Below are 27055 nucleotides of genomic sequence, written 5' to 3'. Positions count from 1 at the left end.
GCCAGCAGGGGGTGCTTACCCTGTGGTCTGTGTGGGTCCTAGCGCCCCAGTGTAGTGATGGGGACACTATACTGTCAACAAGTGATGAGAACAACAACGGATGAGATGTTAAACTGAGGTCTTGACTCTGTGGTCAGTAAAAATCCCAAGATGTCTTTTGAAAAGAGTAGAGGTGTGACCTCGGCATCCTGGCTAAATTTGCCCATTGGTCTCTGACCATCATGGCCTCCTAACAATCCCCATATCCGCTGATTGGCTCCATAACTCTGTCTCCTCTCCACCAGTAAGCTGGTGTGTGGTGGGCGTTCTGGCACAATATGACTGCCGTTGCATCATCCAGGTGGATGCTGCACACTGGTGGTGGATGAGGAGATACCCCCTGGCCCTATGTAAAGCGCTTTGAGTGCCTAGAAAAGCGCTATATAAATGTAATGAATTATTATTAATTACCAGTAGAGAATAACAGGATCCATTAGTTTCCAGTAAATCCAATACAACTCCCTAAAACTATTACAAATTTTGTAATGGTGTCCAATTTTTTTCAGCAGGGGTTTTATTATTTAAAAAAAAAATTCTAATTGTTCCAATATATTATGAAATATCTCAATTCTCAAATAGGTGTACCTTTATAGATTGTCAGTTTATCTATATGTGAAGGGCAAAGTAGCCGAATAGTGTAATCTATTAACTTTGCATAAAAATCTGTCTTATTACTTAAGTACCAGATATATTTTCAAAATGACTGATTTGTAATTTTAACTTAAAGGTATACATGGACAGTATACTGTACACACAGCTTCAATGGAGGGACTGAGAGCTCTCGGACTAAATCTAAAATATCTTAAACTCTGTTCCGAAGATAAACAGAGGTCTTACGGGTTTAATACAACATGAGGGTAAGTTATTAATTACATAATTTTGCTATCTGGGTGAACTAACCCTTTAATAAAAACCATTGCAAATTAATAATAAGCCTATAAAGAGCTTGCATTATACAAAAGGAGAGCATAGAACGTTTACATTAGCTAAGAACATTTTCACTTCAGTCCAGCAGGTTCACTCTCAGAAACTCCGATAATAATCTCTAAAGCGGTTTACACTGTAAAATTAATATCTTACATCTTCAATTGGTTTCTGATAAGAGAATTCAGTCAGCCAGCGTGCGCGGTGACGAAACACATGCTGTGCTGTACTAGCTACATGCCAGTGGAAATGCAACGTCAAGCATCATGAAGACTAAAGCTTCACATCACTAATCAATTCATGCATTCTTGGGAATTAATACACAAAATCAAGACACATGACAAGTTTATTTTTAAACTGTATCAGTCACTTACAGCATGTGTGAGAGACAAAGACAGCTTACAAAAAGTGTTCACAGACAGAAATGCCTTTGGCAACTCGTTTCTTTGAAATAAGACAAAAGAGGTATAGAAAAGAACAAAACAACATTTATAAACACACATCAGGGCTTTGTTACCCATCATTGGGTATTCATAAAGCAGCTTGGCAATGGAGAGGCAAATACTGCTATAAGTGCTGAAGTATCACCAGTTTCTTCTTGACTGTAAACTGGTGTCAGATCAGCCTCTTAAAGTATCTTTAATACTCCTCTCCCTCCTCTTCATCCTCCACAGACTCAGTGCCAACCTCCTCATAATCTTTCTCCAGTGCAGCAAGATCCTCTCTGGCCTCGGAGAACTCTCCCTCTTCCATTCCTTCTCCAACATACCAGTGAACGAAGGCACGCTTGGCGTACATCAGATCAAACTTGTGGTCCAGACGGGCCCAGGCCTCGGCAATAGCCGTGGTGTTGCTCAGCATGCACACAGCTCTCTGTACCTTGGCCAAGTCTCCACCGGGGACCACTGTAGGTGGCTGGTAATTGATGCCAACCTGTTAAAAAAGGAGGAGACATTAAGTTTAATGAAGTGTGAAGAAAGAACATTTAAAATGTTGTCTTGTCAATCTCTCCCACCTTGAATCCAGTTGGGCACCAGTCCACAAACTGGATGGAGCGTTTGGTCTTAATGTTGGCAATAGCGGCATTCACATCTTTGGGAACGACATCACCACGATACAGCATACAGCAGGCCATGTACTTCCCATGCCGGGGGTCACACTTCACCATCTGATTAGATGGCTCAAAGCAGGCGCTGGTGATCTCAGACACAGACAGCTGCTCATGGTAAGCCTTTTCAGCAGAGATAATGGGGGAGTATGTGACCAGGGGGAAGTGGATTCTGGGATATGGCACCAAGTTGGTCTGGAACTCGGTCAGATCAACATTAAGGGCACCATCAAAGCGCAGGGAAGCGGTAATGGAGGACACAATCTGGCCGATGAGACGATTGAGATTGGTGTATGAGGGACGCTCGATGTCGAGATTTCTGCGGCAGATGTCGTAGATAGCCTCGTTATCTACCATGAAGGCACAGTCAGAGTGCTCTAGGGTGGTGTGGGTGGTTAGGATCGAGTTGTATGGCTCAACCACAGCGGTGGAGACCTGAGGAGCAGGATAGATGGCAAACTCGAGCTTGGACTTCTTGCCGTAGTCAACTGAGAGACGCTCCATCAGCAGAGAGGTGAAACCAGAGCCAGTGCCTCCACCAAAACTGTGGAAAATAAGGAAACCCTGGAGACCAGTGCACTGGTCTGTCTATAAAACAAAAACAAACTCATGTTATCAGATGCACGGTCTAAACGGCACAAATTTTAAATTTAGAAACTACATTGTGGAACAAGATTTTAAAAAGTTTTGACAATATTAGCACAAAAGACAATTTACTTCAGTAATCAGGTGCTGTTTGACAGGCTTTTTAGTGTGCGTGGTTTGGGTGTAGCCCAAAATACCCCACAGATCATTTATTGTAACAGCTCATTTGCAAGTGTTTGCAAACCAATTGTTATTACACTTTTGTTCATATAGCAGTACTTTTAGATGAAAAAAACTGCACAGTACACAACTTTTGAATGCATTATTAGTTCTTTGTATAACAATGCACAAAATCAATCATGCAATTAAACATTTTAATTGTTGCCCAGCACTAATACATATAAAATCCTTCCATCTCGTAGGCTATTTATTCCCTTTAGGGGTTCCATAGTACACTTAATTTACTTTCCTAACACGGAATTAGGAAGCAACAGATTGCAGAACTGGGGTGGGGAAATCACAATGCAGGCTCAACATAGTGATGTCTGTCAGCGATCGCAGGGGTCGTAAAATTGCCACGTCCCCGGGGCTATTGCGTTTTCCAGTTGGGCTACCAAAATTAATCACTGCCGTGCCCAACGGGCCATCTTAAAAAGATATCTAAAAAGTTTTAAATAAGTTAAATAGTATAAGAAATGTTTTAATTATGATATCAAGATGTCTTACAGTTGGGGAGGGTAAGAAAAGAGTCGCGATGTGGCCGGATTAAACTTCAAAAGGCAATGATGTCATTGAATAAATATGAGCGCTGCATGTTTCAAGTCAAAACAAGTCTTTATTTGAATGCATCTCAAGGGAACCGACTGTCCTCTGAACCATGTTGTTGGCATATTAATTTCTTTTTATCTATAATTCTTGATAAAGCAGAGTTTATGAGTGCTGAGCTGCTTTGTGTACAGCTTACCAGGGGAAACCGCAAAAGCGCCACCTCGTGGCAAAGAATAAATGCATTTCCATTACGTATTTAAATATAAATATTAAAATTAACTAAATTAAATGTATTAGTGAAGCTCAGAATATACATTTTTCATACTGTACATGAAGTTGTGACAGCCAAAAATCACTAGTAGCATTTTAAAAGATTAATTTCTATTTGTTTGTTACTTTTAACGAATAGGAGAAAAAAAATAATGGCCATAACATGAACACTTTTATCGTCTTATTAGTACGTCCCTACTTTGCATTTCTCTGTAGCTCAATCATAATTCATACCAGTTTCCGGACACGCTCCAGCACTATATCAATGATTTCCTTGCCAACGGTGTAATGGCCGCGGGCGTAATTGTTGGCTGCATCTTCTTTCCCAGAGATGAGCTGTTCTGGGTGAAACAGCTGTCTGTAGGTCCCAGTCCTGACCTCATCTGAAACAAAAATACAATTTACATTTATTTTTGAAATCCAGCTCTTTAAAACATAAAACCAGCCATTTACACTTTTTGAAACTACTGCACTCTGGATGTTGGACATAATGCACACATTAATTTTAACATTTCAGGTGTCATAAAACAAAGATTTGCTACAAGCTTAGTTTTATGACGATTGATCGTTTAATTGGAATCATTTATTAAACCAACAATGAAAAAAATAAAAAATAATAATAAATAATCCCCCACCAATGACTGAAGGCTCCAGATCCACAAACACAGATCGTGGCACATGCTTCCCAGAGCCAGTCTCACTGAAGAAAGTGCTGAAGGAGTCGTCTCTTTTACTAATGATCTTATCACTCGGCATATTGCCATCAGGCTGGATGCCATGCTCCAGGCAATACAACTCCCAGCATGCATTGCCAATCTGTACTCCAGCCTGGCCCACATGTATGGAGATGCACTCACGCTGCACAAAGAAAAAGAGCAGGGGTTAAAGCAAAAATCCCTGATCCTGAACTTTTTTCTGGGGGCGGTGCAACACATGCAAAGCAAGAAATGACTGCGGCAACTTTAACATTTGAAAGGCTACTGTGGCAAAGTAATTGCTGTCTTAATTCAAACTGATTTTCTTTTTTCATGAATATATGGTTGACCTAAACTAAAGAATGAAAGCTGTATCATACACTTGGAAAATTAAGAGCTATATCACTGCTTATCAACATTGGGATGTGACAATCCACGAGATGAGACAAAATGCAGATACTTTGTTTACTTAAACGTGATGATATTTTAATACTATTTTTAAGACAAGATATTTGTCCTTTAATTACAAAAAGTTAAATAATGCAGTTGTATTTCAAAATATTTGTATTAATCTAGGGCTGTAACTAATGATTCTTTTGGTAATTAAGTAATCTTCTGATTATTTTGATAATGAATAATCTGATATTTTTTGTAACAAATAGACCTGGTTGAAAACCAGGCTTTAGTGTGACTATTTATATAAACTAACGATGAGGCTATAATAGTTGGTTCAAATAAAATATCAAAACCAGGAAATTACATGATTGTATTGAACAACAGAACACACAACCAAGCACATTATGTATTAAAACAAATACCTGCAGAGGGCGCAAACAACCTGGTGATGTTTCACTTTACAGCGTGATTAAACGATGTTTAAATCCATCAACTTTTTAATATTTAGTCACAAGCAAACTTTTAATTTTTTTTAAACGTAGGATTATTTTTCCCCCACAGCCAAACGCTGCTCGCAGGAAATCCAGCACAGTGCCAGAGAACTTTAAGCCCTGAAAAGAGGCTCTAAGTGGCTCCAAGCATTATTAATAAATTAATCTTAAGTACATCACGGCTAGACTTTTTCTCAATGTAGAAGGTTTTTTTTTTTCTTTTTTAAAACCTGATCTAAAACGTTTGTGTCCCAAGCCGTTACTCTTTTTCCAGGCAGCTAATATATTTAAAAATGTTTCTAGTGTCGGTCAAGTTGGAGTTAACTGAATGTTGGATGTTGCCTTTGAACCTTGAGCTAAACTATAATTACAGTAGTAATCGTATAATTCATAAGTGAAAGGTCAGGGTTAACTGCACGAAGAAACCAAACCTGGAAAACGGAGGACATTCTTGCATTGAATTAATCATTATTTGGTCTGATCTGAACACTTATATCCGGTAAATATGTACTTCCTGAATCTCTCAGAAATTATTTGCACAATGCATGTCCCTTCGTCGTGATAAAATAATGTTTCGAGAATGCTCCAAACCTGTGTGACTTTCTTCAGTGGAACAAAAAAATAAAAAAAAATTCCGTCACCATTCAATTCCTTTATATAGAGGGGGAAATGAATTCAATTACTTGCAAGATGACTGAAACTTGTAAATTTTGCCTAATATCCCCATTTGCGTAAAAATGCAACAGGTTTTGAACAAAGGACAGAATTATAAATATTGGGTGAACTATATCCTTAAGTGTCCAGGTGAAAAGCTGGTATCTCAAGCACATCCAAATAAGAATGTTTTTGAAACAAGCACAAGATCTTTCAGGTTAAGGTTAAAAGTAGTAAAGTGACTCTGAGTGCGTGTTCTCTGATCTCTCGTGCTTTATCGCAAAATGGGCGACAGGAAGGAGCCAGTAACCTGAGCTGTGGCGTAATAGAGATACAAGAGAATTATTATTCACCCACCAACATCAAAGCGACGACCAAAACGAGTAACGGTACGGTACTTTAAATGAATGACCGCTCCAAGTGTATCTTGAGGGGGGAAATTCTGTAGAAGTTGGGGGAAAAACAGTCAGCAGACTCCCATCCCCCAGCCTCGCGCTCTTACCGGACCTTGCGCGTGAACGGCCTTCTGCGGTGGGATCCCACGAATTCCTCGCGCCAGCTTCTGAGTTAAGTTATATCATATTACGATCAAACCATATATACCGGCCGGGGGAAAATCGCTTTCAAAGTGTGTCGTACTTTCTGCATTGCGCACACGAATTATTTCACGTGAAAACGAATACACGGAAGATACGAAAGGTCGCATCTTTTTGAACGTGAATGAAGGATGTAAGTTAACGTTAAGTCTTTACAAAATGTAATTTTGCGGTCCACGGAAGAGCGAAAGTCATATTGAATGACAGTACGTTTACATTTAAGTCAACTGGCCCTTTAAGATGTTTCAACAACAGCCACACGACTACTAAATTAAACAGTTAAATAATGCGCAACTTCAAAAATAACTCGTTTTGGTGGGAAAGACCACATTTGACTTTTTATTATTAAAGCTGTAAAGAATAAAATTTTAAAGACTGGAATCGCACTTACCATTTTGCCTTAGGTTTCGTGGAATCAAGTTTTTAAGAAAACGTTGAAAAGTAATTCAGTGCAAAATAGCAAAGAAAAGTAGTTTTTGAGCTCCGTTGACTGCAGACGCGTAACGTATCTCCGCCAACACAGCAATGAGGGGTCCAAAATGCGCGCTTCCGTCTATATAAGAGCGTGAACAAACACCGCCCGCCGCAAAGCGCGATTGGCCAGGCGCACCCTCCTCGCCATACGATTGGTGTAACCAAACTCTCGTCTTTATATTTGAAAGTATTGCAACACCGTTCTTCTGGAGTCGAGGGCGAACGTCTCTGCATTTTCCTTCTTCACATTCACAAAAGGGGGAGGTTTCTTAAGAAAGTTCAAATTTAATCTGACAGACAAATAAACTATCAACGCCAAAATATTTACAATCTTTGTTCAGTGAGCAATTCACCGAAAGTAAAACAAAAAAGGCAGTGATGAAATTTATTTAAAAAATCATAGAAATTATTATTTTTAACTCACTTTTGAAATCAGTAGTTTTCTGGGTTTTATTGTTTACAAAATAATATTTTTACTGTATTTACGCTACTTCCATGTTTTCCTTTTTGAATGGTATGAGTTGCCAAGGTGCACTTGAAGACGGCATTAAATACATACCACCCCAAATTTCCCGTTCCAATAAGAAATACGTCGTAAGCACAATAAATAAATATATAAACCTATTTTGATGGGTCTTTAAATGATGTATGAAATTACCGCAAAATTACCAGACCCCTTACAAAAAGCATTGAAATGTTTTTGTAATTTTGGCTAAGGATGTGCAGCTATGGCAAAAAATCTTCTCACAGGTGAGCCGATGATGTACACCTCAATTGTGTTAAATGATAAACAGACATTTCCTTTATTGTCTTTATCATGGAGCCACACTATTAAAACTGCATACCACATCAATGAAATACTGCAGAACATCCACCATGCAAGTCATCCTTCATTCATATAAATGGGTAAATTTCCAGTATCTAACAACACGGTTTCACTGAGAGAGCACTACTAAATTCACCCGTGCATTCAGATTGACACTACTAAACACACTTAAAACACCAGCACACTGGCTTCATGATTTCTTACTGATGTTTCTATACACGAAAATGGAAAAATCCCTGGTGCTTCAGGCACATATATATAAAGGGTTGAGTCAATGTGACGAGCCCCAGCAACCAGAGATGATGGTGACTTTGTCAAAACGGATGTCAAAGACAGGATTGACACAGATTACACAAAGCACCTCTGTTGTCACATCCTAAAGAATCTGGCAATGTTCACTTCTTCAGGAAGGATTCAGTCACTAGGGCAGTAAGGCATACACATACTTGTCTCTTCTCTGAGACATTTCAACACCAGTAGATTATTATATTGCACTTTAAAGGACCCAACTGAGTGAATCTCTCAGGGAACCAAAAATCACAGAGTCTCTATGAAGACGACAAAAACATGGTGGCAAAACACAAGTTGACTGTATCATAAAGTTAGTGTTTTATCCCTCATTAAGGGAAAACAAGGACTGAGATCAGATGGCAACAAAACTTAAATCCAAAACAGGAAAGAGCCATAAAAAGGCTGGTAATGGGATCTGATGCTTCGCTGAACAGGGGAGTGCAGATTCCAGTGTCCAGATATAAAAAGGGCCTCTATGTCAGAATTAAACCTCTTCTCATTTTTCTCTGAGCACACAAACTCCTGCGTCACAGCGTTGTGTTGCCATTGAAGTCACCACCTCCCAGCTGTCAATCACGGGGTCATAACATTCAATGCTGCTGAGCAGTGAGTTCCCATCATATCTGCAGAAAGAACACAGATGCAAAATCAAAGCAAAAGATTAAGTCATTCATTTATTTTCTGGTAGTAACCAAGACAAAGACCTAATAGAGAAGAGTCTACTATGCTATACTGACATCTTACCCTGCAATGGCATAAAGGCGGCCCCTCAGGACCGTGGCTCCTACGTAGCAGCGTGGTGTGGTCATATTGGACACAGTGGTCCAATAGTCTGTGCGGATGTTGTACACCTCTACAGAAGACAGGTGGGCCGTGCCGTCAAACCCTCCAACAACATATATGTGATCATTCAACAAAGCCACACCAGCCCCTGTAGATGAAAGTAGCCACAGTATATAGCAGTGGAGATCTGCAAATTATTGTTTGATCTCAAACTAATAATAAAAAAAAGTTTATATAGGGCAAAAGTTTATTTATTGTCTCTTCTATACATCATTTTACAATATTATTTTACTGTTTTTGATCAAATAAATCCAGCCTTGGTGAGCAGAAGAGACTTCTTTCAAAAACATAAATCTTTCCGACCCCAAACGTTTGAAGGGAAGTGTATACAACATGCTATATGTAGAAATGTTTCTATTCACCTAAATATTTGTAAAAAAAATATGCATTTTAAAAGTTTATGAACCATAATTCCTAGTTTCTGCTTGATGTTGTACGCGCATTCATGAAAGAGTGGCATTCCAGCAAATTACATAGGCATAGCATAAGCTCAAATTTTTATTTTTGGGTGAACTATTCCTTTAACATGTTAAAAAAGATTCTTATGTGAGAGTACCTGAGCGTTTGTTGGCCATGGGAGTGACGCTGGTCCAGTGTCCTGTGTGAGGGTCATACCGCTCTACAGAATTCAGGATGTTCAGACCATCATAACCACCTGAATCCACAACACAACACAATGTTTACACTGTCTGAAAAGCTACATGTCTATCTGAACATGTCTGTGCCAAGCCCTTTTTGCTATTATGTATGCTAGTTATGAGCAACTGTATTTCTGGATTTTCAGCACAAGACCAAAATCATATTCTTTTACCTTCTACAACAAACAAACACATTACCTAAACAGTAAATGAGTCCACTGGCTACAACAAGTCCTGCTCCCTCCCTTGCAGTCTGCATATCTCCCAGCATGCTCCACTGGTCAATATTGGGGTCATAACGCTCCATGCTGGTGTGACGTCTACTACCATCAAATCCACCGGCAACATAGATCATATCTGTGAAAAGGGGGGAAAAAATCAGTCTAAACCTGACTAGTTCTGAAAATACCAACATTTTGATTGACACGCAGCTGGTTTGCTCAACCAACTTGCAAAAGAGAAAGATCTTCAGACGATGTAGACTAAGAACATTGTTTGAAGAAAATCACCCTGCTGTACATCCACCAAACCCACATAACTCACACTCACTGAACTCGTTTGGTTGGCAGATTCAGTTTCAGGCTTATGTGAACTGTACTGCTTTATTCAAAGCTCATGTGCCTAGAAGTATTCATAAACACAACCGACCTTGACCAAGAATCCAAAAGAAACTACTAAAACTCTATATATATAAAAAAAGCTTCTTCTAAAAACGAAGAAAACAAGCATTCTGGATACCTCCGAGAGTTGTAGCTCCTGCAAGGCCTCGGCGTACATTCATTGTGGCAACAGAGTACCAGACTCCATCTTCATCTGCTGTGTAGTCTAAACACTCAACTGAACTCAAGCGTGATCGGCCATCGTATCCACCAATAACGTAGACGCGATCATTCAGGGCGACGGTGGCAACATAACGTCGCTTCCTTGCAATGTTCTGGAACATAAATGTTTTGAGACAAATTAACTGCTGGTCAAATTACAGCATTACACTATCACATTAACATCTTAAAAATATACTACATGACAGACAGACATGCTGTTTGCTTCATCACTGTTGCTCACTGACATTGGGCAAATGTTTTCTAATCAATGGACAACATATAACTTACAGGAAGAAAGCTCCACTCTCTGGTTTTTGGATCATACTTCTCAACAACGTCAATGGGTGATTGTTGGCTGCCAAATCCTCCAATTACCAATAGAACCTCTTTGGCACCTAAAACCCATTCCAATGTTAAAAAGTAGTTATACAAGGCTTCACAAGAAGATCATGAACATGTTACGACACACAAAACTAATTCAGCGAAAGAATGAACTGACATAATGATTTATATATACACTGATGATCAATTTCAGGCCTAAATATTGAAAACACACAGAGGCATCAGACCGAGTCTTGCTTGGGTTCGTGCACTCTGCATCTCGCTGCGTAACTCTGGCCGGAGGTGAAACTTCTTTGCCTCGTCCACCAAATCTCGACAAGGCAGACTGCAGTGTATCAGTGGCTAAAAAATAGACGAAACACTCAATACAAATGTACAAATATCATGCAATAATGCACACAAAAAAAACACACTTTACAATAGTAGTGTTGGTCCTGATGGACTGAAAGTTAAATTTGTTAAATCAGCTGCCCTTGTATTAATGTGTCCGCTTGCTGATTTATTTAATTGGCCTCGGTCTACTTGTTCTGTTCCCTCTATATAAAAATGTGCAAGAGTTACTCCTTTTCTGAGAAACTTATTTTTAAATCAATAATCATTGTATATTAACTATATAAACATTGTATATTAAGTATTCTTTCTCTATTCCAGTCCGGTCCATTCTTAATCCAATTTTAACTCAATATGCTTATACTGAATAAGAAGTCTTGATGAATGATGTTTGGTACATAACGTTGATGTTTTCCTTTTGATTTGAATATTACTTTTGGCAATGGTTTACCTCTTGATAATGTGGATTCATTTAAATATCTTTAAAGTTTTCTTTTATCTTTAATTAAAATAAATGCCCCAGATTGATTAGATTGTTAATAGAACATGGTTGGGTTTACTCTATGTTCAATTAATTGTTCTACATTTCCAATTCTGAAAGAATTATTTCTCTTTCTTTGAGATCTATTACTTCCCATTATTACTTTAGTCTATCTTTATTTTCCTGTCTTAACTTGTGCATGTTTATTTATTTGTAATTTAGCTGTGGTTTGAGGGTGTGGGGACAGGTTGAGCATTTCATTTGTTCTGTATATTTGTAGTGTAACTATATGTTCTGTATGGTTGTTTTGTTCATGCGATAAATTCAATCAGAGTACACTGGTGGGGACGTTGGCCCCATGAACATTAAACATCTTTGCTTCTAACTGCAGCATCCTGTACATTCATGCAGTCAGCATGTATTTGATTAGCAGAATCTGACCTCTATATCAATGACATCAGTGATGTATCGTGGGGTGAGCAGCGGCATGCGCACATACTCCAGCAGATCAGGTAGGTATGGCTCTCTCTCTTTTCTGTTGTGCTTCACCCAGTTCAGAACTGCCTCGAATACAGGCTCCTCTGAGTCAACCTACACACATAAAACACAGATACACCATAGCAAAACTAACTTTATTTGTTGCTTTTGATTTTCATGGTTTTATATCTGTGTCTTCTCCAAGTAACCATAAATTTAAGTCCAAACATTGTAATTACACCTTTAGAAGAATTGGACGGTGGTGAGAGACAGGAATTTAACAACACAAAAGGCAGATGTTTTTGTTCGAGTCCATGTGTATAAAACAAGACAAAAAAGCAGGCTTACGAGTCTGCACTTACTGCATTTTCTTCATTACTGAAAGTGGCTAAAAGTCTCAAAAACACAAAATAAATACCATTTCAAACTTGTGGTCAAATGTGTTGCTCAAAACCCCTAAACTGGTTCCCTTTGTGCCAAATTTGCAGATTACTGTCTAACTCTGACCAGTAAGTGTGTAAACTAATGAGTACATTCTATAATAATCTTTTGTATCACTTGTGGCCTTTAAGAGTAGAAAGTATCATTTTTATATGTTCTAAGCACATGAATGACCAAGAAAATGATAGTTAGAAAGTAAAAAACTCTAAAATTCTAGATGATACAGAACAGTTAATGATTTTGCAAGTTCTTTTAATTTTACAGAATGTATTTCAATCATTTTTAAAGGGTGATGTATGGAACAGTTTATAGAAAATAAGTTTAAAGTTAATCACAATGAATTTGTTTTATGTAACAACAATATTTAGTTTTGAAAGCATGTATAAATAAACAGTGATGGGAAGGTTACTTTGGAAATGTAATAGGTTACAGATTACAAGTTAAATCTCGTGTATTGTGACGGCAGAGGATGAAAACACTGCGAGCTTCAGTAGGCCTATGTGTAGTAAATGAAACCACATATCTTTGCCATTCATTTCCACGAGGGGCGGACTAGGTAAAAATCTCAGACCGGGAAATCTCAAACTCATACAAACAAATTCATGGACAACACTATGTTTTGTATGGACCTGACATAAAAAAATGTTTAAATCTTTAGTTTGGGGACATGCAAAATAATTAAAAGTTCTCTCCTGAACTGCATCTTCACTTCCATTTTTCTTTTCAGTCTCTTTATTTTGCCCTGATATCCATCTCTCTCATGACTTTAATACTCAAGATTTAACAAAACTATACTTTCTAAATTGCCTACATGTCAAAATGAGTGCATCACTACAATATATTTATAGAAAAATCTTAATACTGAACACAAGTCATGTTTTATCCCTTACGAAAATTAACTATGCTTTAATTATATAAAAGTACAGTAACCATGTTTTATATTTATTTTTGTTTGTTTTTGCAAATGTTTTACCATTTGTATTTATTTTTAAATAAATTAATTTGTAAATAAATTTTAAATTTGTGGCATGGTTTAACAACAGTAACCTTTGTCTCTGGATTTATGGCAAAATATTAAAACGTTAATTTTCATAGGGGTTGTCTGTCGCAGCTCCCCCTAAACCTATAATAAAATCTGATTATTTTTCAGCTAAATTACTACAGTAACATTACAATAGATAATGATGTCGTTTATACAATATTTTAAATGAGTGTGAGCAATGTGCTGCTGCTGCTTGACTTAGTGAACAAATGCAAAACTACAAAAGCATCTTTACAGACGAAACTGACCTGCACTTGAAACCCTGAACAGTAGTTTTGCTTCTCTGCTCTAGCTGTGCGCTTCCACAGTCAACTCCGGTCTCTCTCTCTCTCTCGCATTGATTACTCTATGACTGATCCAGACCGTTTGGCGGAGGCACGGAGAGCGCGCGAGCACAACCATTGCCAGTCGCGACTAACCGATCCATTATTTATTAGAGATTTAATTATGGAATGGCGGATTTGGAAATGATCGCTTTAGTACATTCGGCAGGCAATTATACAATAATAATATAAAAATAGTGGACCAAATCGACTGCCAGGCCACCGGGAATTGTCCTGGTTCTCCCGATGTCCAGTCCGCGCCTGATTTCCACAGACACGCAGAAAGTGCAGGATTCATATTTTGTCTTCTGTGGCTTAATATTCACAGACACTAGTGGTCCATATCATGCTTTGATTCAAGTGTACTGACCTTCGTTTGATTTATTTGCCCAAAATGTGGCATATTCCATCTGTTTTAGACAATAGCAATCCCGTTTTTATGACTGGATTCTACGAACCAGACTATGTTTCTGCATTGCGGCCATATGTCTCAGAATAGTCGGTGCAATTTGGGAAAGAAATCAGTTAAATCTGTATGTGGATGTGTGTAAATATTCAAATGTAATCCCTTTTGTAATCTTTAAAATTTTCATAAGTAACTGTAATTTAATTACTAATTTTATCTTAGTAACTGTAACTGATTATGGTTACATTTATTTTGTAATTAAATTACATAACGCCGTTACATGTAACTAGTTGTGTAGTAGTGACAGAAAAGAACCATTTCCATCATTTTGAATTCAGATATTACTTGGGTGTAAAATTATATTATTTTGTTTTGTTTAGACTGCTTCTGTATATTTCTGACTTGAATGTTGTAATAACGAATGGCCAACAAAGTTTCCCAAGTGCACTTGGACTTGTTCAGACTGAATGTGAGCAGAGAAGGTCAATGCAGACAATCTCACCTGGATCTCATCACACTTGATGAGTTTTTCCACCTCGCTCTGACTGAGCAGCATAAACTCTTCCTGTTGCACCACCTCAGCAAAATGTTTCTGTGAGAACAGTTCAGCTGCCTGCATCAAGTCCAGACAGTTATGAGTTTCTGCAAAGTCTCTGATTCCCAGACAGTTTGATGGATCCAGCTGACTATTAAGGAAATCACAGCAAGCTCTCTTCACACCTGTGGAGAACAAACACAAACATCAGACTGGCTTGAAAATACAATCTGCATGAAATACAGCAGAATGACATCTAAATCCACAGCAGGTATTAGTAGTAAATCAAGAAAATGCATTTAGCAGAAATGAAAACCAAAGTCAATGATTTATATTGCAGATATATTATGTGTGGCAGACAAACTTGCTTCGATTCAAGAACACACTTTTTTCCATTGGTAATTTAGTGTGCTAGGAAACAATTATTCGCGTTAATGCCGGTCTCTGACTAGAATGGATTTGCCTGAGGGATTTGGCTAGTTATACAGCTCTTAATGGAAACTATCATTTCCTTCTGCTCAAAGCAACCCAGAAGCCTGATACTGCCACTGTCATTATTGACAAAAGGGAAGGCGTTACCTAGGTATCAAGTTACTTTTTGTTTGTGCCAAACATAAATGTATTACTTTCAGGATGAAGTACTTTTCAAAAAAGCTTTCAGGCTTTGTCACAGGGCTTTTGGGTTTTTGTCACAACCTTTGTCAGAAATGTTCTCTAGTTTGAGTACACAAGAGATTTTGTTGATGCCTGAAAAGATTATCCCATTTCAGACAATAGACAATTGCCCTACTTATGTTGTTCAAATTGGTATAGATGCCAGATCTTAAAAGTATCTGCGATGTGTTGTTTTCCATTTTAATTCCAAGGACACAGTGTTCCTTAGAAGGCTAAAAGCGATGCACGTCTTTTTCTTCCACTTCCAATCTCAAAGTTGGCCAGTGGTTGGCCAATGTAAACATAATAGGAGAGACAAAATTATTAAATGAAACTCTAATCCTGAGAAGTGGGTATGAGTGGTCACACACCACATTTCAAAGGCAAGTGACTGAATGTGATTCATGTTATTTTTATATTTAAAAAATATGTTTTCTGATTTGTTTAAAACCATCACTTTCTGTTTCTATAAAAAAATAAAATAACAGTATTTTTTACCCCACATATCTACAGTGAGTTTTTAGCTAAATTGGATGTATTCAGAGAAGGATGTTATACAACTTTCTTTTTTAGAAAATAAATTAATTATTCAGCAAGGGCTTGTTAAATTGTTTAAAAAGGTAAACATTTTTATATTGTTACAAAAATCTTTCATATAAATGCTCTTCTTTGAATTTTCTATTCAACAAAGAATCTTGAAAAAGAAAGTATCATGTTCCCAGAAAAAAAAGAACAACCATTGTTACTTCAAGTTTAAAATAAGATAAGATAACAAGTGTCTGTTAATGTTTGCAAAAAAAACATACTTTCTCATAACAAATAAAAATTACATAAATAAAAAAATAATATTAATAATAAAATATACCTTTACAAACACCCCATCCCTTGGATAGTGTGCAAACATAACAGCATTGAATAAAATAAATAAATAATTACAACAAGCTCTAATTTCTTTAGTTCAGTCTGGTAGGATGGAAAAAAGGAGACCAGATACATCTGAAATAATCCACAGTCCCCTTAAAGTGATGCATTCGTTCTTTTAAATTAAAATATATCATTATCACTGGTGAAATAATGGTGGTTTGTCTTTAATCCAATTAAGTAGTTACATCTTCGGGGAATACAACCCGAATTCCGGAAAAGTTGGGAAGTTTTTTAAGTTTTAATAAAATGAAAACTAAAGGAATTTCAAATCACATGAGCCAATATTTTATTCACAATAGAACATAGATAACGTAGCAAATGTTTAAACTGAGAAATTTGACACTTTTATCCACTTAATTAGCTCATTTAAAATTTAATGCCTGCTACAAGTCTCAAAAAAGTTGGCACGGGGGCAACAAATGGCTAAAAAAGCAAGCAGTTTTGAAAAGATTCAGCTGGGAGAACATCTAGTGATTAATTAAGTTAATTGATATCAGGTCTGTAACATGATTAGCTATAAAAGCTTTGTCTTAGAGAAGCAGAGTCTCTCAGAAGTAAAGATGGGCAGAGGCTCTCCAATCTGTGAAAGACTGCGTAAAAAAATTGTGGAAAACTTTAAAAACAATGTTCCTCAACGTCAAATTGCAAAGGCTTTGCAAATCTCATCATCTACAGTGCATAACATCATCAAAAGATTCAGAGAAACTGTAGAAATCTCTGTGCGTAAGGGACAAGGCCGGAGACCTTTATTGGATGCCCGTGGTCTTCGGGCTCTCAGACGACACTGCATCACTCATCGGCATGATTGTGTCAATGACATTACTAAATGGGCCCAGGAATACTTTCAGAAACCACTGTCGGTAAACACAATCCGCCGTGCCATCAGCAGATGCCAACTAAAGCTCTATCATGCAAAAAGGAAGCCATATGTGAACATGGTCCAGAAGCGCCGTCGTGTCCTGTGGGCCAAGGCTCATTTAAAATGGACTATTTCAAAGTGGAATAGTGTTTTATGGTCAGACGAGTCCAAATTTGACATTCTTGTTGGAAATCACGGACGCCGTGTCCTCCGGGCTAAAGAGGAGGGAGACCTTCCAGCATGTTATCAGCGTTCAGTTCAAAAGCCAGCATCTCTGATGGTATGGGGGTGCATAAGTGCATACGGTATGGGCAGCTTGCATGTTTTGGAAGGCTCTGTGAATGCTGAAAGGTATATAAAGGTTTTAGAGCAACATATGCTTCCCTCCAAACAACGTCTATTTCAGGGAAGGCCTTGTTTATTTCAGCAGGACAATGCAAAACCACATACTGCAGCTATAACAACAGCATGGCTTCGTCGTAGAAGAGTCCGGGTGCTAACCTGGCCTGCCTGCAGTACAGATCTTTCACCTATAGAGAACATTTGGCGCATCATTAAACGAAAAATACGTCAAAGACGACCACAAACTCTTCAGCAGCTGGAAATCTATATAAGGCAAGAATGGGACCAAATTCCAACAGCAAAACTCCAGCAACTCATAGCCTCAATGCCCAGACGTCTTCAAACTGTTTTGAAAAGAAAAGGAGATGCTACACCATGGTAAACATGCCCCGTCCCAACTATTTTGAGACCTGTAGCAGAAATCAAAATTGAAATGAGCTCATTTTGTGCATAAAATTGTAAACTTTCTCAGTTTAAACATTTGCTATGTTATCTATGTTCTATTGTGAATAAAATATTGGCTCATGTGATTTGAAAGTCTTTTAGTTTTCATTTTATTAAAATTTAAAAAACGTCCCAACTTTTCCGGAATTCGGGTTGTAAAAAGCAACTTCTGAGCAAGAGTTTAGCCCCTCGGTGCAAGTGTCAAGTTATTGTGAACCAGACCAAGTATAAAGAGCCAAGGGTCTTTACATATTTATCCGAATATGTTCTCTAATCTTCTTTAGACCTGGCTCCAGAATCGTGACATTAATGGACAAAAGCAAAACATATGGCTATGCGATGTGTACCAACACTACTCTTACACTTTGAGCAAACTGACAACCTTTGCAGATTAATTTTAACAATGTATGGGATGCAAATTATTTATTTTTTTAATGGAGACAGAAGACAGAAAAAAACCCTCAGTTCTTAGAGATCAGTCAGATTCTTCTGTAATCTTTATCTTCTGCAGCTGAGCTCTAATAGCTGGTCTGTGGCAATAATTGCCCCTAATCTCATGCAGGTTTGTACTTGTGTTTGTCTCCTTCACAATTAATCACATCATGCTGCCACATGTAAAATGAACCAAAATGAATGCATCATAATCAGCACAGGTAAACAATAAAAAAAGGCTTCATCATGTGCATTATTCAGATGTGCTGATCTTGTTATTTACTTTCAGTGTATGTAAGAAAACCATGAAGTTGTCCAAATAATCACATGGGCTTGGTAATATTAAAATCCCATAACAAAGAAACAACAACTTGAGCTGAGCTGGTTTGTACATTTGTACCTTTGAGCTGCAGGAGACAGGCAGCAGGCAGCAGCTCCTGAACGTTTTCTACTGTAACCAGCACCGTCTCGGTGTAAACAAAATCCAACAGGATCTCCATGGTTGCAGCTGTGAGGCCCTGAATGTCCACAAAGGACTTCCCTTTTTCAGCAAGCTATAGAGCAACAAGAAAATGATGAGACATAAACATTTAACATGACATATTTTTGTAGGCCAAAACATGGAAGCAAGCAAGTTCTCAACTACTCACTCGTCTGCTTTTACAGTCTCACCGTGTTTATCACACTCCCGCAAACTATTCTACATTAAACTTTCATAAAAAACGTTTCAGTCCCACTTCATATTAGGTGCCTTTAAATACTTGGTACATAATAATAAAATAATGAACTGTAAGTTACAATTAAATGGAAAACACTTTTGCTGCTATTGAGACAGGATACGAGTAAGGTTAGGGGCAGGTCTGGGGGTAGGGTTAGGTATAAAGGGTAGAGGTATGGTCAACTGTAATTATAGATGTAATTACAGATGTAATTACAAGACGTAATAAAAAGTATAAGTTGATAGTATCAAATTATCCATTTGAAAGTAAGTACATAATAGTTAAAGACATTAATATAAAGTGCATCCAATGTTTTTTTCTAAAGACCAAAAGAGTTATGCAAGTGGTGTAGTTCATTTATAGACTATGTATAGCTTTATCTTTTGCTGATTGCATTTAGGCTTAAAAATTTTAAAAGTTGTGAGAATTTTCATGATGAACAAAACATGTAAAGGAATACACTTCACAACGTTTGCCCAGATTTACAGTCTAGAGAAGTTGATGCCAGTTGCCCAAAGTCAGAGCCACTCTGCAGATTTGAGTGCAGTATGTAATGGTTTAGGGCTGCATGATTAATCGAACACGATCATCATGCACATCATGTCTGTAAAGCCGGTTCTGTGATTAGCAGAAAATCTCCATCACCTCCTTTCAGCATTTATTACACAGAGCCGTAGTTCACTGACAAGCTACGCGAATAAAAAACCTAGAAAAAAAAACGCAGACAATTTTTTGTCTGGTCTACCTTTTTTTTGTGAAAAGTCTATTTTTACCTAAAATAGGGTGTTGTGAGCAGCAAACAACTGATTAATTCATACTGGAAGCCAGAGGGCGCCCTTGAACAGAAACACATATGCATAGTAGAAGTAATGCTCCAGGAAATCACTATTATGGGCTGCAACCATAGACAGTAAAAGAAATGGACACAGCGGCCCCATTGGATTCAACAGAGACAAGTGAAGTCAATTAGAAGCACGCACTTCCTGGGAGTCGAGCGTACTGTGCAGACTCAAACTGAGCTTGATGACGTAGATTTGACGTGAGCAACCTGTCTGATTGTAATTGTAAGTCTTCTAATCACGGTGCCAAGAGAAATCTGAATCACCCATCGAATCTTGCAGACATTATTGAACAATTTTGTCCCGTGTCTTTTATGGACTCTCTATGGGTTTCTCCCTTGACTTCATGCCTCCACGTCCCCCCTATTGCCTCTTAGACAGTAAAAGATTTTCTGCAAGCTTCTCCTCCTGTCCATATGGTAATTTCTCTACTGTGCGACAGAGAGTCGCTGGTTATGATGCAATCGTTAGCCTATTTTTACAAAAACTGCTTCTACGGGGCCACAACGTAAGATACAAGGTAATGGAGCCTTTTATACATTTCTGTGTTTCTTTAGAAATAATGAATGGACAAATGGAGTCTTTAAACGCCTCAGATGTAAAGTTATTCACTATCAAAGTGATGCAAAAATGAATGGGAGTCAATGGAATGCTAACAGCAGGTGGGGGTCCGCTAGCCAATGGCGGCGCCCAGGGATGCTTCAATAAAAAATGAAACCCTGCCCCCCTGGCTGCACCCGAAAACTTAGGCAGCTGACTTGCTGTCTCGCTGCCATATGAGACAATGACTTTGCAGGCAGCGTTTTTGCACGAAGGCACTTCATGAAACAGGCTTCTGAGGCAGCGTAGCAGTTAAATGGTCAACAACAAAATAGAACGAGTTTTTGTGATAACTAAACTAATATGTAATTACTATAATACTGATTTCTCGCTAGAACTAACATTAAAAGTGCAAAAAGTTAGTCAGAAATATACATTTACACAAAAACTGACCAACAAATGCATAATTCAATTATAATGAATATTATAATAATAAGTACTCAGATAAAGCGTATATTGCTGTAGTCGTGTGTTTATTAATCACGTTTTTCACCATTTCCTGGGTTTATTCTTCGGGGTGTATTTGAAGTTTCCACACGAGAGCGCCCTCTGGTCTTCGGATGGAGATTTACTACTGATCACAGAAACATGCTTTACTGAAAGATACGGATGACTATCGCAGCTTCTGTCTAATCGCGATTTCAATTTCATTTCGATTAATCGTGCAGCCCTAGAACCGTTACATTTTCACTATATTACTATAACTGATTTTTTTTTTTAAGCTACAGACTATGCATCAATCCAACTGGAGGACATCAAACATTGTGAGCCATGTTTTTAGGAACTCAGGAAAAGGAAGAAACAGGAAAAGTTATGAAAAAATTTTAATGGACGCATAAAATGTGACATAATCCAAACGCAAATGCAAATCGCGCATTACCATTTTCATTTTCGATTAAGTGAACGCACAGTGTCTGCCAAATTTAAAATGGAAATGCAAAGTCCGTTTGCAATTGTGTTTCCCATATCTTAGGAGCTATGAGCCTGTCATATTTAAATAGCAATATTAATTACCACATTTGCCTTTTCACTCTCTCTGCACTGTGCATGTAAACTGCCAAAACTCAAATGGAATCGCAATACCTTTTGCATTTGAATTTCCAACGTCTACACGGAAACCTGTCAATCAAGTGACAGGGGTGGGGCTATTTTATTGGGCGTGTTTGCATTGGGAAGTGACGATCGTACTAAAATGACCAATGTTTTTACTAGGGTAAATATGAGTTAACGATAGTGTTTATAATTAAGCCACAGTAGCCACAAATGTACAGTTGTCTGAGACGTTATGAAATGTTCTTTAACATCATGAACCATAAAATGTAGTCAGTGTTCTGCTATTGTTTATTTTCATAATAGGTAAACACAGGCCACAAGTTAACACGGTCACATTTCCTTGATTCAGGAGCTGCACGATGTACAGTCGAGAGCCCATCTAGTGCTGATTCAGTGTAGCTTGGTAGCTCAGTGGTTAGTGACTGTCATCTCTCATGGCATACCGTCTTTTTTGCGCGTGTTCGAAACCCGGGCCAACACAGACGTTCTTTATTTTTTTGTTTATCCTACTAACTTCAGCTGCTGATTTCGGACTTGCATCCTCAGTAGTTCAGACTTTGTGCATTCGACTCGGGAGTGTGATGTCTGCGAGGACGCAGGTAGGGCTGTCGCGGTTAAGAAATTTCCCCTGCGGTTATTATGGGTGGCTCAATAGTGCGATATGCGGTATTACCGCCGTGTTTTTTTTACATACCTAATTTATCCTGATTTTGCTGCATACAAAGCTCTATCGTTGAGTTATGTAGCATATATTGTTGCTTTTTTTAACTGACAGAGACGTTTTAAAACATTTTTATTTATTGTTAAATGCCAAACAGCAACAAGAACATGCGTTTTCCAATAATTTTTTTTTTTTTTTAAGAAATCAAGTTCTAACATGTATTACATGCATGTGCGCGCGACTTTGGACAGCAGCGGAAATCTAGACTGATTATCGCGGCACTGGCCCACCAGGACAGTGGATTCGCGCTGGAGTCGATGCACTCCTCAAGCAGATAGCGTGTGAGCTCGTTATCTGCTCACGCTCTCTTGGGTATGGGCACTGACGCAGAGGTTGTCCGTGACTTCAGCAGGTATGCCTGTTACTTTCACGGCTGTATTTTACAGATTTCGCAAAGGCTTCAGCTACTCCTAACTGTCGGCCGGTCTCAACTGTTCTTTTTGATGTTGCTCCGCTTATCTGATGCTTGAGGGGGCAGCTGCGCTGGATGACAGGAGACACTCTAAAACGCTTAACATGGCTTAATGTACTAAGACAGTGATATTAACAGACCAAACTCACTAAAAATCATACTAATAAAGTATACTATCTATAAAAAAATCAGATGAGCCCTGAATATGAATGCAACTCGTTTAATAACACGTTAAGCCTTTTCCTCCCATAGAAAACCGTTATAAGAAAACGCTTAATGTGGCTTAATGTACCAAGACAGTGATTTTTAAAAAAGGTATTACAATTTTGCGGTTATCGCGACAGTCCTAGACGCAGGTCTGGTAATTCTGCAAACAGCAGCGTACTTGATAACATGTCAGCTCGCCTTGACTACTGTAATTTTCCTCACTGTATGATCGCCCGTTTGGCGGCTGAAGTTAGTAGGATAAACAAAAAAATAAAGAACGTCTGTGTTGGCCCGGGTTTCGAACACGCGCAAAAAAGACGGTATGCCGTGAGAGATGACAGTCACTAACCACTGAGATACCAAGCTACACTGAATCAGCACTAGATGGGCTCTCGACTGTACATCGTGCAGCTGCTGAATCAAGGAAATGTGACCGTGTTAACTTGTGGCCTGTGTTTACCTATTATGAAAATAAACAATAGCAGAACACTGACTACATTTTATGGTTCATGATGTTAAAGAACATTTCATAACGTCTCAGACAACTGTACATTTGTGGCTACTGTGGCTTAATTATAAACACTATCGTTAACTCATATTTACCCTGGTAAAAACATGGTACATTTTAGTACGATCGTTACTTCCCAATGCAAACACGCCCAATAAAACGGCAAAAGGTATTGCGATTCCATTTGAGTTTTGGCAGTTTACATGCACAGTGCAGAGAGAGTGAAAAGGAAAATGTGGTAATTAATATTGCTATTTACATATGACAGGCTCATAGCTCCTAAGATATGGGAAACACAATTGCAAACGGACTTTGCATTTCCATTTTAAATTTGGCAGACACTGTGCGTTCACTTAATCGAAAATGAAAACGGTAATGCGCGATTTGCATTTGCGTTTGGATTATGTCACATTTTATGCGTCCACAAATTGAAAACGCAATTGCAAATACAATTTGCAATTCCTTTTGAATAAAGTCCGCAATATCATTCCATAGTTCTCTCTTGTAACTCTAAATCAACTTCAACTTGTCTGAGAATAAAGAGACTGCCTCCTACTGTAAAAGAGCAGAACTGCAACAAAGTTAGATTTTTTAAATGTATTTTTTCCTTTGTGCTTATTTTATTGATACAGAATAGAAAATAAGACAGGAAATGATGAGGAGAAGCAAGAAAAGCACGATCATGAGCCACATATTCGAACATTAATAACTGAATAATCACAAAAGCTCAACATGTTGAAGCTTGTCTGCTGACTGCCATGTCAAGATCCAGTGACAACGACAATTTGTTGACATTAATTTAGCTCATTATAGTTTTTTAATAATTTGTAACAATTGGTGAACAGACTGCTCCAGTTAAGACCACAGTGATTTGTGTAATATGTGAGAGATGAGTGTGCATATAGAGGGTATTTGTTACCTCACTGGTGAACATGGCACAGAAATAATCACTGCAGGCCGCCAACACAATGCGGTGGGCTGGAAAATCTGTGCCCTCCACCCTCAGAGTGATATCGCACAGCGTGTTGCTTTTTCTCAGGGCGTTCATGGCATTCAAGATGGATTTGGCATGTGAATTGGTCATGATGTCCTTGGGCGCCATGACCACAGGGGGAGGGGTGGAGTGGCAAAACCTCAGGCACTGCAGGATGATGATTTCTGTAGACACAACCAATCAGTGAGTAACAGAGCTGATCCCAAATACATATAAGAAATTTTTTCTTGAGTGGAACATAAAATATAATATTTGGAGTTAGAGTTTTAAGTTTCTGTTACCTTCAACTTCCATTGTATTTTTTGCCGATATGATGAAAATTGATGGGAATCAAACTGTTTGGTTACTAATATACTTTAAACAAAAACGTAATTCGGGTTTTTAACGACATGGCAGAATTTTCATTTTTGGGTGGACTATTCCTTTAATATCAGACAATATTTGTCCATATCTGCATCTGTATTTTAGCTTAAACGTTTACAGCTGTACATCATCATTTGATGAGAATGTTATTTTTTTTAATGTATTAACCAAAAAGACCGTCCAAAGAAATCACAGAAAGGAACTGATATTTAATGACAACTGCAAAAACAGTAAAATTATAAAATGATAGATTCTTCATGAAACAGCTAAATTCCCATCCTTTTGGAAATATAAACATTTTCAGTAAAAAAAAATTTAAAAAGTGAGTGTAGATCCATAAACAATAATACGCTTTAGGACAGGTGTACCTGTAGGCTGTGATAGACAGGGCACTAGTTACGTTACACATGTGTATTACAGTAGATGGGAAACAGGAATAATTTCTTCGTATTTCATATAATTTTATTAGTATAACCTAATCGAAACGTGTTGGTGTAAATCAGGTGAGAGTTTAAGCCTCACAGAGGTGAATTGAGGCTACATGCTAAAGCTAACTGAAAACGTATGCTAACCCACACATACACATCTCAGTTTGAACTCACAACGTCCAGCGGATCCACAGCAGAACAGAAACGGACCGGGACTGGATGACAGCACACGGCTGTGTATCTGGACATTTGCTGTCACCCCTCACAGGGAGACCCTTGCAGGTGTGAACTGAATTAATTTTACTCCAGCAATGAAAAGAGCAGAGCTCACGTGAGCGCGCATCTTCGGCAAAACACTGCGACGTCATCAGCGCGCGTGCGCATTGCGATCCCTGTGCTCGCGCTTCATCTTATATGATAGATTCAGGCCTTTAATTAATAAATGAAAAAAAAAGGTTTTATGATAAAACCGTTTTAATTCGCTGTAAAATGTATTGTTTTATAAAACAACTCAAGCCTAAACAACTCAACAACATGAACTTTCAGATAAAACTATTCCTGAATAACCTACTACCACAAGGGGGTGGATTTTAAATGCTTTAAGAACTAGACATCAGTTCCAGTCTTTATATAACAATTTGTTAGCAAGTTATGTTTTTATTAAACACAGTTTATGTTTGATATATTACCGTTGCTTGAAGTAATGTAAACCACAGTCCTCAATGGAAACTTTCAAGTCATTTTCCATTTTCAGACTACAAACTGAACAGCTCCGTTTGAACAATAATTTCAAGTGAAAAGTAGTCATGCAATCTTTTAACAAACATACCTGTCATGACTAAAATCTGTCATGATTGTTGTTCAAGTTAGGCCTTAACGACAGTGTTAGATTTGTGTACTACATTGTAGGTTTTCTGATAAATATTAGAAGAACCTCAAGCTTTGGTTAGCTTTGGTACCTAACTGAAATAAGTTGAATACTAAATTTTCTAAAACTAAAATATATTTATATACATATGAACACACACTCACAGTGGAGATCACAATTAGAGAACAATTTATGAACTTTTTTCAGAAATAAATGTAATCTTCAAGGTTCAAAATTTGAAGGAATTTTAGTTGTGGGCTGCTATATCGTGCTAGTTAAAGAGTGTTTCACAATATAACCAAAGCTTTCCAACAATAACACGTTATTTTGTGTAAAACGCAGTGATCCAAATTAGCGAAACAGCTATTTTCAGTCTGGTTTAGTTCAGGACTCTGACTCAATCTTTTCATTATTTCAATGTTTTCCTGTTTTGCAGTGTGACAGGGACATTGTCCATCATTAGATTTTCTGGCTGATTGGGCGATGAATGCAGGGAAGAAACTGCATGTTGAGGTTCTGATAAACATTTGCATTCACTCTGCCATGTAGCTGTATAAGAGGCCTGACTCCTGCAGAAGAAAACATCCCCCAGACAATGACACTTTCTCCTTCACCTTTCACTGACTTTAAGCACTTTGGGTTCAGTCTTTCCCCAGTTTGATGACAAACATGTTTCCCATCAGACCCAAATAAAACTTGCTTTCATCACTGAAGTGAACTTTGAACTAGTTCTCTTCTTTCCACACAACATGCTCCTCAGCCTTTTTGGGGAACTTGAATGAGTTAGTGACATTGTAAAGATGCATTATTCTAGAAATCACATATTTGGAACAATCATCTTCTCTTGCCATTACTGCTGTTGGCCTTCTCCTGGACAACCTCCTGTCGGAGG

At 38.0% G+C, this 27055-nt stretch overlaps 2 protein-coding genes across 2 annotated transcripts; both read right to left on the bottom strand.

Annotated features, from left to right (window-relative positions):
• Positions 1 to 1291: 1291 nt before the first annotated feature.
• LOC132097675 (tubulin alpha-8 chain-like) lies at positions 1292 to 7077 on the bottom strand. Its single transcript, XM_059503544.1, has 5 exons — positions 6918 to 7077; positions 4330 to 4552; positions 3929 to 4077; positions 1979 to 2659; positions 1292 to 1896 (listed from the first exon to the last, which is right to left on the bottom strand). Exons 1-5 carry the CDS (start codon positions 6918 to 6920, stop codon positions 1603 to 1605), a joined length of 1350 nt encoding a protein of 449 aa, XP_059359527.1. The 5' UTR covers positions 6921 to 7077; the 3' UTR covers positions 1292 to 1602.
• A 697-nt stretch (positions 7078 to 7774) lies between these two features.
• Positions 7775 to 25666, bottom strand: LOC132097674 (kelch-like protein 12). The gene is made up of 12 exons (XM_059503543.1): positions 25470 to 25666; positions 24430 to 24668; positions 18852 to 19005; positions 14764 to 14981; positions 12014 to 12163; positions 10989 to 11103; positions 10708 to 10814; positions 10337 to 10532; positions 9797 to 9955; positions 9517 to 9615; positions 8862 to 9048; positions 7775 to 8740 (listed from the first exon to the last, which is right to left on the bottom strand). The coding sequence occupies exons 2-12, from the start codon at positions 24610 to 24612 to the stop codon at positions 8614 to 8616; spliced, it is 1695 nt and encodes a 564-aa protein (XP_059359526.1). The 5' UTR covers positions 24613 to 24668; positions 25470 to 25666; the 3' UTR covers positions 7775 to 8613.
• Between the last annotated feature and the right edge of the window lie 1389 nt (positions 25667 to 27055).

The sequence above is a fragment of the Carassius carassius genome, chromosome 21 (genome assembly GCF_963082965.1).
Source record: "Carassius carassius chromosome 21, fCarCar2.1, whole genome shotgun sequence".
NCBI classification, from domain to species: Eukaryota; Metazoa; Chordata; class Actinopteri; order Cypriniformes; family Cyprinidae; genus Carassius; species Carassius carassius.
The sequence above is the reverse complement of the archived record's forward strand: the minus strand, read 5'-3'. Positions and strand labels throughout refer to the sequence as shown.